At 42.0% G+C, this 15,143-nt stretch overlaps 1 protein-coding gene across 1 annotated transcript in view; it reads right to left on the bottom strand.

The window, feature by feature from the left end:
• Nucleotides 1–15,143, bottom strand: part of MERTK (MER proto-oncogene, tyrosine kinase) — a 99,408-nt gene that overhangs the window by 37,366 nt on the left and 46,899 nt on the right. Inside the window, exons 5-6 of the mRNA XM_028122487.2 lie at nucleotides 7,517–7,603; nucleotides 3,632–3,747 (exon numbers count right to left, since the gene is read on the bottom strand). Of these exons, the coding sequence (XP_027978288.1) occupies nucleotides 3,632–3,747; nucleotides 7,517–7,603 (203 nt within the window). The remainder of the gene's footprint in view (nucleotides 1–3,631; nucleotides 3,748–7,516; nucleotides 7,604–15,143) is intronic.

The raw sequence follows: 15,143 nt of genomic DNA, 5'->3' as shown, positions 1-15,143 counted from the left end.
CAGTGGGTCCTAGGGGAAAAGAGGGCATGAAATAGCAAGAAGTACGTGGGAGAGTTAAAAATAGAAATGGAGTATGCAGCCCAAAAATGGGTGAAGAAAGGAACTAACATCAGGACCAAAGGAAGTGAGAGGGTGTGTCCTGCTAGTGCGTGGATCTGAATCTTGTCCAAAACATTCATTTGTTACCAAGTCAGAGTTTAAAATTGTAACGGGCTGGGGACATGCTACAAAACTATGCTTGGTTCCTTCAGAAGTGGGAATATACTGTTAATGTGCAGAATATAAAAGTCTAACTTCTAGAGCCAGTCCTGACTAATCCTGCTAGGACCAGTCAGAGAAAACAGGAGAGCCAGTTATATTTGAATTTCAGATAAACAACAAATAATTACACATACAGGTATGTCACAACATTACTCCTATAATTTAACTTGTAAAATAACTGTATTCTTATGGGTGAAAGGAGGCTGAGCTAGCTGGTGGGGCAAAGACAGAATAACCATGTCTGGCACCACAGGATCCAAGGTGGGCAAGGAAGGCCTGCAATTTGATAGTCACTGGATGATTTTTCACTCATGCTATGGCTGCCCAAAGCAGAGGCGAAAAGAGAGAAAGCAGATGACGCTTACGTGTGATCATCTTCCACCTTCAGGGGTGACCTGATGTTTTCAGACCTTCCTACCACCCTACTCTACCTCATTTCTACCCTGAGAGCTACTCTCTCAAGGTGGGGGCAGAACTCGTCGTCAAAGTCTCGCTGAAGGCAACCATACTCATGTGGGCAGGAGCCTCATGTCTTCTGGGACTCCTCATACAGCTCAGCAGCAGTTTTAAAAAGGGCTGGTCCATGCTTCAGTTATATCTATATAGATCTATATATCTATATATAGATGGGATTGATGGGAGAAACAGACAATTCAAAAATAATAGTTGAGACACTAATTTCCCACTTTCAATAACAGATAAAACCACTCAGCAGAAGATCAACAAGGAAACAGAAGTGAATAAGACTATAAACTAACTAGATCTACCAGACATATAAAACATTCTACCCAACCACAGGCGGATAATACCTTCCCCTCAAGTACACAAGGAACATTCTCCAGAGAAGAACAAATGCTAGGCCATAAAACAAACCGTAATAAATTTAAAAGACTGAAAATCATATTAAGTATATCCTCCAAACACAATGGAATAACATTAGAAATAAGCAAAGGAAGAAAACTTGAGAAATTCATAAGTATGTGAAAATTAAACAACACACTCTTGAATAACCAATAAAAAAAAAAAAAAGAAATCACAAGGAAAATAACCAAAAAATTTGAGATGAATGGGAAAAAAGCCCCCAAATACCAAAACCTATGTGATACAGCTAACACAGTGCTTAGAGGAAAATGTATAGTATAAAAGCTTATATTAAAGAAGAAATATCAAATAAATTACCTAGCCTTCTACCTTAAGAAACTGAAAAAAAAAAAAAAAAGAGCAAACTAACCCAAAGCAAACAGAAGAAAGGAAGGGAAGACTCAAATTATTGAAATTAGGAATGAAAGAGGGGACATTACTACCAACCTCAAAGAAAAAAAAAAAGCTTATAATGGAATATTATAAGCAATGGTATACCAACAATTAGATAACCCAGAGGAAATGGACACATTCCTAGAAACACACAAACTACCAAAACTGACTCAAAAAGAAATAGAAAATCTAAGGAGACGTATACCAAGTAAAAAGGTTGAGGTAGTATTCAAAAAACTCTTTGCAAAGAAAAGCTCAGGACCAGACAGCTTTACTGGTGATTTCTATCAAATATTTAAAGAATTAACATCAATCTTCCACAAACTCTTCCAAGAGATATCAGTTGAGGGAACACCTCCCAACTGATTCTATAAGGCCAGTATCACCCTGATACCACAACAAGAAAAAGCTAACACAAGAAAACTACAGACCAATAGCTTATATGAGTATTCACATGATTAGACAATGGTGATGGTTGCACACCTCTGTGAACATACCAAAAAGCATTATACACTTTATTTTTAAAAGTTTATTTATTTAAGTAATCTCTACACCCAACGTGGGGCTCAAACTCACGACCCCAAGATCAAGAGTTGCATGCTCTTCCGACTGAACCAGCCAGATGCCCCAACACTATATACTTTAAATGGGTGAGTATTATGGTCTGTGAAATATATCTCAGAAGAAGCTGCCCAAAAAAGAGGATATCCCTGGTGAGGACTTTGTAGACACAATAAGAATTCCTAACACTTAACAGCCCTTAGGAGGTTTACAAATAAAGTTGGGCAAGAATTAAGCAAAGCTAGAGTTGGTGGGGTGAGGGTGGAGGCTATTTTAGGGATAATAGGATGTTTTCACTTTCCAGAGAAGGAACAGCTGTTAGACAAGAGTGGGAAGCAATAAAAACAGAGAAACTAATTCTGTTTGGTATTAAAAACATCTGGTTGTCAACATATAAAATTCTTTAGAAGTCACTGCTTCAAGTTGAGCTGGCATGAATGGCAGGTGTCAGGTTAACATGTTTTCAGCTAGTAAGACCGGACATTTGTGAAACTAAGAATAATTTCTGACCCCACAGTATGACAACATACAGGGCAGAATGCATTCATGTTTCCACTGGATAATCCACACATGTTCAACTACCTGCTCCCACAAGCAATGTCTCTTCTGAGACACGGATGAGCAGATGGTTCTGAGCACTGCTTTTGGCATCAGAACTTTCTGGGTTTGCCACTTTATGGGCTCTGTGAGCACTCTGAGCCTGCAGTGCTGGTGTGGGTTTGGTTTTTTTTTTTTTTCTAAAGATTTTATTTATTTATTTGACAGAGAGATAGAGAGCATAAGCAGGCAGAGCAGGCAGAGGGAGAGGGAGAAGCAGGCTCCCCACAGAGCAGGGAGCCCGATGCGGGGCTCGATCCCAGGACCCTGGGATCATGACCTGAGCTGAAGGCAGCCACTTAACCGACTGAGCCACCCAGATGCCCCTCTGGTGTGGGTTTTAAGTAAGATAATTGTGGCTACACTTTCCATTTTAATGAAATTAACACTCAAAGCAGAGCCTACATCATGGCAAGGTACCATTTTAGGAGGGCTAGCCTGTATTTCTTACAGCATTATTTCATACCAATTTCGGGTAGTGGTTAAAAAAGGGGAAAGACTTTGCAAGGCCTCTAATGCCCAGGTTGTCCTGGGAGCCAGGGGCCAAGGTGCTACATTTGACAGCAAAAATGACCCATCTCCTGCTTGCCTGTCCTTTATGGCCACTAGCCCAGGAGGAGCCAGGTTGAGGAGTACTTGGGTTCCCGAACTCCTGATCACAAGCCAGTCCTAATTTAGGGATGTGTTTTTATATCTTAAAAATTAATTCTCCCTGGTCTCATGATGTTCTATCCTGGAAACCTGTTTCCTTTCTGGTTGGGCCTTGGACCATGAGCAGAAAGGAAGCAGCATCTTGGGGCAGAACACCATAAAATGGGGCATACGCGGTGGACACTGAGCGGAGAAGAGGTCAATGGACTTCTGAACAGAGGTGTTGAAGGCCTCGGCAGCCATCCTCAGGAGGAAGAAAAATCAGGTAGACCCTCAGAGCACTTCTCTCTTCATCTTGCTGGTTTACCTGAACGCTGCAATTCCGGAACGGGGAGTATCCATCAAAACCCGGGACCCAGGAGATCAGCAGGCTGTGTGCGGTGCTGTTGTAGACACTGACTTCAGTTGGTGGGGAGGGAATTGCTACATAAAAACAAAGACACACATACAAACACAGTTATAAACCACAGGTGGCCACAGCTACCAAACAAACGCAGTATCAAGCCTGTTTCTGTTTCTTAAGATTAGGAAAATTCGACCCAAGTTTTAAAAAGAAGCCACATTATGCCGAGACTAAGCATATTAGCTTATAGACAGGTCTCCGGTGATAGGATGGTTCTGCCTGGGCCAGAGGAGTGGAGCACAGACCTGCTTTCCTGCCCACTGAAGTAAGTGAGGCCTTAGCTGGAAAAGGATGTAGAGACGTCTATTTCCTTCACTGAGCTCATGGTCACTACCCTACTGCATGCAGGCACGTTGCTGGGTGCCGCTCTGCGTGGGGACAAAGAGCCATGGCCCTACTCTTGTGCAGCTCTTGGTTTGAGGAGGGGAGACCCACATTACCTGACGATGACAGAGCCCCATGCCGGGAAGAGAAGGGTACTACGGGGGCATGAGTGTGGGTGCGTGGTGGAGCGGGGAGAAGCTTTCCAGGCCAAGGAAACAGGTGAGAGTCAGTTCAAGCAAAAGAGCCAACTGCATCTGCTGGGAGCAGAGGCAGGTAATACCATAAGGTGTGCAATGACCCTGGCCACGTGTGGGACATGGCCAGGTATCTTAATTCGAATCTAAGAAGGATCTGAAGTTTGGGGATCTTACTTTACGCTAATTTTAATTTTCTTTTTTTTTTTTAAGATTTTATTTATTTATTTGACAGAGAGAGACACAGCGAGAGAGGCAACACAGGCAGGGGGAGTGGGAGAGGGAGAAGCAGGCTTCCCGCCGAGCAGGGAGCCCAATGCGGGGCTCGATCCCAGGACACTGGGATCACGACCTGAGCCGAAGGTAGACGCTTACTGACTGAGCCACGGAGGCATCCTGCTAATTTTAATTCTTAATTAACAGTCATAATCACATTTCTAAGCAGAAATGATGACTGTTGTTTTTGCGTGCTTCCTATGGGCCAGGACGTTATGGACTTCGCTTTGTTTAATCATCGTGGGACGATCCTCATTTATGGATGAGGATACTGAGGATCAGAGAAGGTAAAAATTTGCCGAAGATCACAGAGCTCGTAAGCAGTAGAACAGGGCCCTGAACTCAGGTCTGTCTGAGCCTGGAGCTCGTGTCCCTCAGTAGGACACTGGAGGCTGGTTGCAGGAGGCAGCAAGCACGTTAGCGTGAGCACCAGCAGGGACTGGGGAGTCTGGTTCCTACCTGTCTGGCTGTGTGGCCCCGGCCACAGTTAAATGCCCTTTCTAAACTCTGTTCCTTCTTCTATTAGTGGGGATGGTAGTAGCACTGCTCCATGGGGCTGAGGGGAAGATTAAAAAGGTAACACAAGGAAGAGGGTTGGGGGAGGTGTGCTGGGGGAGGTGAAGCAATGACAGGGTGGGCCGAAGATCGGGGAAAGGAGAGCTGGGACCGTGAGAACTGCGTGAGGTACCATATTCAGGAGTTTCTGTTTACTAGTAGACGCACAGCTTGGTGAGTGGGAAAGAATCAGCATTTTGTTCGACTCACTTCCCTAAATAGATCACTTGTAGAATTGTCCTAAAATGTCTGCCTTTCCAGATCATAATCTGGCCACATATATTATAGTTAATAAGAGATTAGAAGAAGGGAGTCTTGGTTGCGTTGACACAGACGTTTAAATAAATGAAATGAAAACCAAAAACATAAGTTTCCGAAAGAGGACTGATTTAAAAAAAAAAAAAAAGCTAAGTTCTGTGTGAAGCATACAATTTTAAAAAGTGTCTCTCATTTTATAAATAAATTTTAAGGTGTTTACACTTTATGAAAATAGTCTTTATAAATTTATGCCTACTCATGAATTCCTGAAATTCCCAACATTTCTTTTGAAAATTGTAATAATGAGACTCATAATGAGGAAGTTATACACTTCCTCTGGGAGTAAGTTTCAGTTTGCTCTTTTTTTCTTCCAATGAACTTTTGGGAAATGCCCCCTCATCATCTTCATCTAGTTGATTTGCTGAAATGAAACATCAGAACCTTTTTATTTTTTTTTAAAGATTTTATTTATTTATTTGACAGAGAGAGAGAGAGACAGCAAGAGAAGGAACACAAGCAGGGGGAGTGGGAGAGGGAGAAGCAGGCTTCCCGCCGAGCAGGGAGCCCGATGCGGGGCTCGATCCCGGGACCCCGGGATCATGACCTGAGCTGAAGGCAGACGCTTAACGACTGAGCCACCCAGGCGCCCCACATCAGCACCTTTTTAATTTTTTATTTTATTTATTTACTTTTTTAAAAGTTGGCTCCATGCCCAGTGTGGAGCCCAATGTGAGGCTTGAGCTCACAACCCTGAGCTAAGATCCAGTTAGACGCTTAACCGACTGAACCACCCAGGCACCCCCATCAGCACCTTTTTAAAATATGACTTCTTTATAATATTGAGTCCCCTGCTGTATCTTACCTAACTTTTAACTCATTATTAAATACATTCTGCTTTTACCTTGTGCTGTATCCGTAAGATTAAGACCAAAAGGAATATGGAATCAATATTTGCTTCTTGATATTTAAATTAAGAACAAATAGGGTGCCTGGGTGGCTCAGTTAGTTAAGCATCTGCTTTCGGCTCAGGTCATGATCTTGGGGTCCTGGATGGCGCCCTGAGTTGGGCTCCCTGCTCAGCGGGGAGTCTGCTTCTCCCGCTCCCTCTGCCCACCACCCCACACTCATGCTTTCTCTCACTCTCTCAAATAAATAAATAAATAAAATATTTTAAAAAAAGAACAAATACTAAACCATAAAATTTGTTGAGTTTCTCTGAAATAAGGTACGAAAGATGATTTGAAAAGGGATAAAATGACAGTATATTTACTTTCACATTTCAGGTTTAACTAACTTCGATCCCACAAAGGGAGGAGTAGGAGGCAGATGACTGGATTGGAATGTCTCCACTAGCATGGGGACCTTCAAAGACAAGTCTTCCATTACGTTATAACCCAGCTCAGAGGTGACAAGGAGATTAGGAGGCAAAAGGCACAGGAGCTCTGGGCTCTCCCCTTCCTTCTCTCCTCTTGGAGTCGGGAGCTGGGGGCGGGGGGGGGGGACTCGCTTCAGCCCCAGCTGCCTGGGAAGGACAGAGCCCATTCCTTCAATCGATGCCCTAAGCCGCACCCACCCCTGGAGGCTCTTCAACTGGTAATGGGGCCTAGTTCAAGGTGGGAGAGGGAAAAGTGAAAACAGGAGCTAAGAAGACCGAGGGTAGACATCTCAGCCTATTTTCTCAGAATAAGCAGAACTAAACGAGTTAATGTTTATCAAAGACTTAGGCATCAGGCACCGTTTTGAGTGTTTTTTTTTTTTTTTAAGATTTTATTCATTTATTTGACAGAGAGAGACACAGCAAGAAAGGGAACACAAACAGGGGGAGTGGGAGAGGGAGAAGCAGGCTTCCTGCTGAGCAGGGAGCCCGATGCGGGGCTCGATCCCAGGACCCTGGGATCATGACCCGAGCCGAAGGCAGACGCTTAACAACTGAGCCACCCAGGCGCCCCCGTTTTGAGTGTTTTTACTGGCATTATCTCATGTGAGCCTCAAAATTATGTAGATTCTGTAATTATCCCTATTTTATACTGAAGCCACAGAGGTTAAGTGACTTGGCCAAGGTCACAAAGAAAGTCAATGGGGAAGACAGGGCTCAAACCCAGGCAGCTGGCTGCAGAGCTCATGCCGTGTCCCCTGATCAGCTCCTAGAACATGCTTAAGGGACTCGGCCCTGGTTGCTTACCTTTGATGTTGATCTGCACACCCTTGGACACGGTCAGCCCTTTGTCATTGTGGGCCTCACAACTGAAGACTGCTGTCTCGGTCAGACCTGGAAATGGAAGGGGACTCGTGAGACCAGGCTCACAGAGAGACAGGCTGCGGTTCACCAGAATCCTACGGTTGTCTTAGCATTCTTTCACTTTTTGGTTCATTGCTTCAAGCCATAAATGCAAAGTTAATTTTAAAACTATGCTGGTGGCTGAAAAACAAACTTGGGATTAAACCCTAGCTACCAGGAGCAAGTCAACCGTGGGCCTAAGACACAGCTGTTCTTCATTTAAGTTCTTAATTTTTCCCGGATGGTGAGATGTTAGGTAACAAAAGCAGTAATATTTAGACTTAAATTTCTGCAAGAGGGTAGAGGAATCGCTGGCCCCGATATCAAGAAGACTGCTTTCTGAGGTTCATCTGGACAATCCCCTGCTGCTTAGCCACACAATACATACTACCTCACACGCTAGTGACCTTTCAGGATACCAGACATAGCAGGATAAAAGTCACAGTGCTTAAAAATCTCAGATGACCTGTTGTAACGAATCCTGTTTTAAGAGTAAAAATTAGTCAGTTCATAAAGAATTATTACATAAGCACAAGATATTATTATTACTTGAAGAGAAGACGCTAGTGCTGAATGAAGAAAAATTCTATCATTTCAGGGGTTTGAAGACATCTTAGAAATGAAAAAAACTAGTTGATTTATTAATTTTAAATAGAAAGGAGGAGAGGTAATCCAGATACTGGTTTCTAATACTATTTGCCAATAAAAGGAACCAGAACTCCTTAGAGAAATGGCTGATTCTCAGATTGGAGCAGGAAACAGATAAGATGAGCACAAACGCCATGCAACACACACACACACACACACACACACACACGCATGCACACACACACGCGCGCGCACGCGCACACACACACACAGTGATAGGGGAATGACAGAGACATAGAAGCCAACTGAAACAACTCCTCCTAATAGCCAAAGCTGGAACGGTTTACATGAAAATAAATGAAGTAGCATTGAATTGTAACCCAAAGTATAAAATAAATATTCACAAGCCTATACTGATATAAATACATGATTAAATAATGGGGAGGAACAAACAAGTCTCCCAAGCAGGAGAGTTCCAAATAATTTATGTGGATTCTCAGCCCTCAAGGGGGAGGACCGTAACTTCCAACCCCTTAAACGTGGGCTGCACATACTGACTTCCTTCCAAAGAGGACAGTATGAAAAGGAAATCAAAGCAAAACTTTATTTTTTTTAAACTTCAGAGTGGAGAAAACGATAAACACCACCTTGGCCACATGACCAAGGTCAACACCACTAAGTCACGTTGACAGAATGTATCCTTGATATGATGTAATGAAAATGGCACTTCCCCTCTGCAGTCTTCCTCCCAAAAACATACAACCCAAGTCTAATCAGGAGGAAAATATCAGACAGTCCAAACTGTGAGACATTTTACAAGAAACCTGACCAGTATTCCTCAAAACCGTCAAGACCATTAAAAACAAGGAAAGTTTGAGAAATTGTTACAACCAAGAGGAGCCTAAGGAGACAAGACAACTAAATCCTGGATGAAATCATTGAACCATACAAGGGTATTAGGTAAAAACTAAGGAAATCTGAATAAAGTATAGGCTTGAGTTAATAATAATGTCCATTGGTTCATTAATTATAACAAATACATCGCACTAATGTAAGATGTTAATAATGGGAGAACGTGCGAGTGGGGTTTATGGGAAAACTCTGTATGATCTCCATGATTTCTAAAATCTAAAACGATTCTAAAATTTAAAAACAGGTGTTTTTGTTTTGTTTTGTTTTTGTTTTTTTAAAAGCACAGCCATATATACTATATATCTGGTAGAATCTGGAAACTTCTCTGTCTCTGGCACACAAAGGTGTCCTCTGGCACAGAGTTCACATCATGAACTAGAGAAAGAAAAAATTCTTGAAAACAGACCTCCATTTGCTTCTTGCCTGAAAACCTTACTTTGTTATCTTCTATCCTCTTACTTGCATAGGCAATTCTCCACCTGCTAATTTTAAAATTCAAAGTTTGTCACTAACAGTAATTAGAAATTTGAAAAATCAAGGAGGAACAAGATGCTGAGGGAAGGCCAGCCCCCACCTGATCCCTTTTATGTTGGCTCTTTTCTTAAGGGTTAAAAATGCACAGAAAAATCAGTGCTGGTGGGGTTTTGTTCTTTTTCATCCAGATGGAAGTTAGTCCAGGCGCCTGAGTTCTGCTGACTAGACACGGCCTCTCAAGAAAAAAAAGAACCTGTGTATCTCTGTCCTACAATTCTTTGGTGACTTTTTACTTCTCTAAAAGAATGTTCTGGCAGAATAGGACAGATACTTCAGGTATTTTCATTTTCTGAGGTGAGGAGTATCTCCCTCAGACTGGAGGAAAATCCCAATCAAATGGCTTAGATTCTCTTGACACTTCCAAGAGCTAAGAAACTAAAATTTCAAGTAGGAGCCATCACGTCACATTTTTGGTCACTCCCTTTTGAGTGGCAGATGGAACTGCTAATAGTTTGTGTGATGGTTTACAAATATATTTCACTGAAGAGGAATATTTATCTCAAACCCATTAGCCACATCTATAAAGGGATATCCTTGAATACCCTGCCTCAGGGGTCATTATATCTTCTGCTTGTATTCCTCCCAAATAACTTTGAAAAATATATGGAGCCTCTCATACATTTTGAGGTTTGCATCTTAAATTTTTTATAACTTAAACAGCTACAAAGAATACAATTTCAGGTACTCTGACATTTTAAAGCAAAATTCCTTTAAAGGCACCTACGTAGCCTAACCATGACCAGGATGGGAGACCCAGCATCACCCATTGAAATAATTTTCTCCCAGGAGCCAGAAGTTTTCTATCATGGCTTTCTACTTCCCCTGCAGAATTTTATCCAAATGGCGTAAGTATGTGGGTTTGGAAGTCATCACTAATCACCCTACAACACTTTTGGCAATGAAAATACACATATACATTGAAATTGGAAAAAAAAATTCTTCTAGATTGATTATCCTCACAACTATTATTAGGGCACAACTCATCAAGACAATATATATAATTTTTTTTTTTAAGCCTGCTCCATGTGGAGCCCAATGTGGGGCTTGAACACATGACCCTGAGATTGAGACCTAAGCCAAGATCAAGAGTTGGACGCTTAACCGAATGAGCCACTCAGGTGCCCTGACAATGTATATAATTCTTAAACATAAACATTAAAATTTTACTGGAAGGGCAACTTCTTCACTGAACAAAATTTGGAATTTTCTGTGTAGTGATCTGGAAATTTCTTAACCTTGAGTCAATGCACTATAGCAGCTACTCTCAAAGTGTGGTCTAGAGACTCCTGGGCATCCCAGAGGCCCTTTTAGGAGCCCTAATGATGAAAACTACTTCTGTCATAATAATAATAACACTAATAATAATGATAAGATGTTATTTGTCCTTTCCACTTTCATTCTCTCAGGAACATGTGACGGAATATTCCAGAAGAATTTTCCAGAGGCTGTATGTTGTGTGATGATGTCATTAGTTCTATCAGGTAACGGAGTACGTGCTTATGTATTTTTATGCGCTAAAAGTTTTGCTTTAGTTTCTAATTCAGGACTTATCAACAGATAGAACTCACAAAACCTCTTTGGTTCTCAATAATTAAGTCTGTAAAGGGATCTTGAGACCAAAGCATTTGAGAACTGATGCCCTGTAGTGACTCCAGATAAGTCAGGGAGAGGTCTTTCTTCTTTTGCAAAGTGAGGGAGAGATTTGGACTTTAGGCACTTTGTCAGGCATTTACTTTACAAAAGAAGAGGGACACATCCCAGATGAGGATCAAGACCTCATCCCTCTAAGCCACCGCCTGGCACCCACGCTGCCGACCATCATGTCACAGTCCCGCCTGTGATGCTTTGGTTTTCATGCTGAAGAATCACCTCTAACCTTCCAGGTCATAAGCTCTCAAATGAGACACCCATTTCACCAGGCTCCATGAATGCGCACAACTTTGCTTATATTTAGAAAAATTGGCTCAATAAGAAAATACAGAGAGTTGCTATGCAATTTATATTTTTTAAATAGTCGAGCTAAACACAGTTATTTGACTTCAGTGACTCTTGGTCAAAACTCTTGGGAAACACTTGAGTACAAGATACAGATCACATTCCAAGCTGGCCAGGAGCGGAAAAAAACGAGGATGGATTCATTTCCTGAGGTCCGTTGACCAGCTATAGATCCCTAAGTAAGACAACTGGGGCCCACTGTTCTTCAGAGCTGCGAGGTTTATCAATGCTGAAAGTGAAACTGCGTATCAGGAACACGAAGTTAGGTTAAGTGGGAAGTCGCTTTTCCTTTCTGTGTTTCTTTTCAAAGTGCACACAAAGTCAGGAAAACAATCTCTAGCACATTCTCTGGCACAAGACATCCACATTAGTATAGAATTGCCCAGAAGTAGCTAAACCACCTATTACAGCAGTTCCTCCATCCGCTGAGGTGGTTAATGCCCACAGGCCAAAGAGACGCCAATAGCGAGAAGTGGAAACTGGTTCAAACCAAAGTTAACTTTCTCCCAAAGTAGGTGGACCAAAACTTAAAGACAAAATACAGTCTTCTTTGCTTAATGTATTCAGTTATACATACTTCCTTTGTTTAATGGCACTAGCTTCCCAACTAGAGACTCATATAAGAGCCTGGGTTGGGTATAGCAATTAGTGTACGCTGGGAAAGACTGTTGCCTCTCACCTTCCTCTTCTCTGTCTGGGTGAACAATCACCAGCCTGGAATAGACCTTGAAGTTTTATAGCCTGAGCCCTTGTGGCTTTCCAGGGGAAAAAAAATCATCCACCCCCTTAAGTCCACACCCTACGACCCACTCTCTCCCGAGTGACCACGGCACTGGAGCCTCCTGTCTTTCTGAGCCCTGTCCTCCTCCAGTGGGAAACCCCCCCCCCTTACTCTGTCACATCTTACCTAACTCCTGATGTTCATGCCCCTCTTGCTTGGTCTGCTGGTTTAAAAAAAGACAGCCTCTGACACAAGGTCTGAAAGATATTTTAAAGAACATTCAGAAACAGGATGTTCCCTTGAGGGAAGGACAATCAGAATTGCTAGGAAAGCAACTTCTAAGAGCACCAGTTGGGCCAATTTGTTGAGTTCTGGGTAAGCAACCCCTTCATTTTTTTTCCCCCTTAGAGCAAAAGAGGCAAAGCAATGGAAGCACATTCTGCATAAAGGAAGTTGCTTATTAACTTGGAACACACTCTCTGCCCTGAATTCATTCACTCAATACATATTTACTGAGTACTTACTAGGTGTCAGACATTTTCCCAGGCACTTGGGGTATATCCATGAATAAAAGAGATCCCCACCCCTACAGAGCTCACATTCTTACAGAGGGAAGTGGGTGAGAAAGAATAACCTTGATAAATAAGTAAGCTTCATGCTCTATCAGAAGGTGATAAATGCAATGGAAAAATACAAAAGGATCAGAGAGGGCCGGGGGTGGGTGGGAAAGTGGGCTGTGATTTCACATATTCAGGTCAGAGGCTCAGAGAGATGTCCTCCAAGGAATGACTCTGAGTGAGGGAATAGGCTAATGTTGGGGGGAGTGGGGGTTCTGGGATGGGAAACCTGGAGCTTTGAGCAGAAGACTGACATGATCTAACTTGTGTTTTATCAGGATCGTTGCAGGGGCCACATGGAGACTAAACCTTAAGCAAGTAGGTCCCTTACTAGCTCCAAACTTTTTCCTGATCTGAAAATGGGTATTAAAAATGCCTAACTATATCACAGCTTACTATGAAGTTCAAAGTCAGTCTTTAGAGAAAGCACTGTGAAAATGATGAACTGATACATCAATTCTAGTTATTGTTACTGTTGTTATTACAATGAATATTATTAACTCTGTCCAACTAACTAAAACATAAAGTTAGCTTAGATATTTTCTAAATGTGGATTTAAAAATAAATGAGTATTTAAAAAAAATAAAAACCAGGGGTGCCTAGGTGGCTCAGTCGGTTAAGTGTGAGACTCTTGAGTTTGGCTCACGTCATGATCTCAGGGCCCTGGGATCGAGCCCCACATCGGGTTCTGCACTCAGCACGGAGCCTGCTTAAGAATCTCTCTCTCCCTCGTCCTCTGCTCCTACCCCTGCTTTCACATGCACGTACGCACATGCATACACACTCACACTCTCTCGCTCAAATAAATAAAATCTTTAAAAAATAAAAACCAGAAAGATCAGCATAGGTCCACCACTCTTGATAGAAAGGTAGCTCAAAATTGACAATGAGATAGTAACTATTGCATATAAAAATAAGACAAAAATTTTAGAAGTAACATTTGAGTTATTCCTGCAGGATGCTCCTGTACCAAGGGCCTTACACTCATTATTTCACTGAATCCTCACAAATGTTCTATGAGGTAGACACGGTTATTATCCCTCTTTTACACAAGGAAGTTGAGTAACTTGCCTAGGGGACACACGACAGTGAAGTAGTATTAGTGTATATGTCATAGCTAGGGATCCCAACCACTAACCTACAATGTGTTTCACCATTAAATACCATATAGCAAAACCTTTTGCAGTTCCGTTCTTTATTTTCGGATTTGGTTTTGTCCAAGACAAAGTACTTTTTAAAAACAAAACTCTGGGACGCCTGGGTGGCTCAGTTGGTTAAGCATCTGCCTTCGGCTGGGGTCATGATCCCAGGGTGACTAGGATCGAGTCCCGCATCGGGCTCCTTGCTCAGTGGGGAGCCTGCTTCTCCCTCTGCCTGCCGCTCCCCCTGCTTGTGCTCTCTCTCTCCAACAAATAAATAAAATCTTTAAAAAATAAAACCAAAACTTTGTGGGGCGTATTGTGGCTCAGTCTGTTGAGTCTCCCCGACTCTTGATTTTGGCTCGGGTCATGATCTCGGGGTGGTGGGATCGGGCTCCATGTTGGGCTCTGTGCTCAGCATGGAGTCTGCTTGTCCCTCTCCCTCCTCTCCTCCCTCAGCTTATGCTCTCTCTCTTTCTCTCTCTCTCTCTCAAATAAATAAATAAATAAATAAAATCTTAAAAAATAAAAACAAAATTTTGTTTTGGAATAATTTTCAATTTACAAGAAATTACAGAAATAGTACAGAGTTCTTGTACACCCTTCACCAGCTTCCCTTAATGATAAGATCCTACATAATTACAGTATAATGACCAAACAAGGAAAGTGATGTCAGTATAATACTATTAACTCAAATACAGACCATATTCAGATTTTTGCCAAATTTGTTCCGTTTTATTTTTTTGGGTGTGTGTGGGGGGGTGGTGTATAGCTCTATGAAATTTTATTTCAGGTAAGATTTGTACTACTTCAGCACCAAAAAAAGAAAAAAAGAAAAAAAAGCTCCCTCATATTTTAGGAACATCCTACCCAAGCTAACCCCTGATTAATCATCATAACTTTGTCATTTTAAGAATGTTATATAAATGGAATCACACAGCATGTAACCTTTGAGATTGGTTTTGTTGACTCAGAATAATGCCCTTTAGACAAAGTACTGCTTTGCTCATGTCTCTTAAAGACAG

This window comes from Eumetopias jubatus, unplaced genomic scaffold, assembly GCF_037043125.1.
Source record: "Eumetopias jubatus isolate StellerSeaLion01/CBP00866 unplaced genomic scaffold, mEumJub1_p1.0 scaffold_9, whole genome shotgun sequence".
NCBI classification, from domain to species: Eukaryota; Metazoa; Chordata; class Mammalia; order Carnivora; family Otariidae; genus Eumetopias; species Eumetopias jubatus.
The sequence above is the reverse complement of the archived record's forward strand: the minus strand, read 5'-3'. Positions and strand labels throughout refer to the sequence as shown.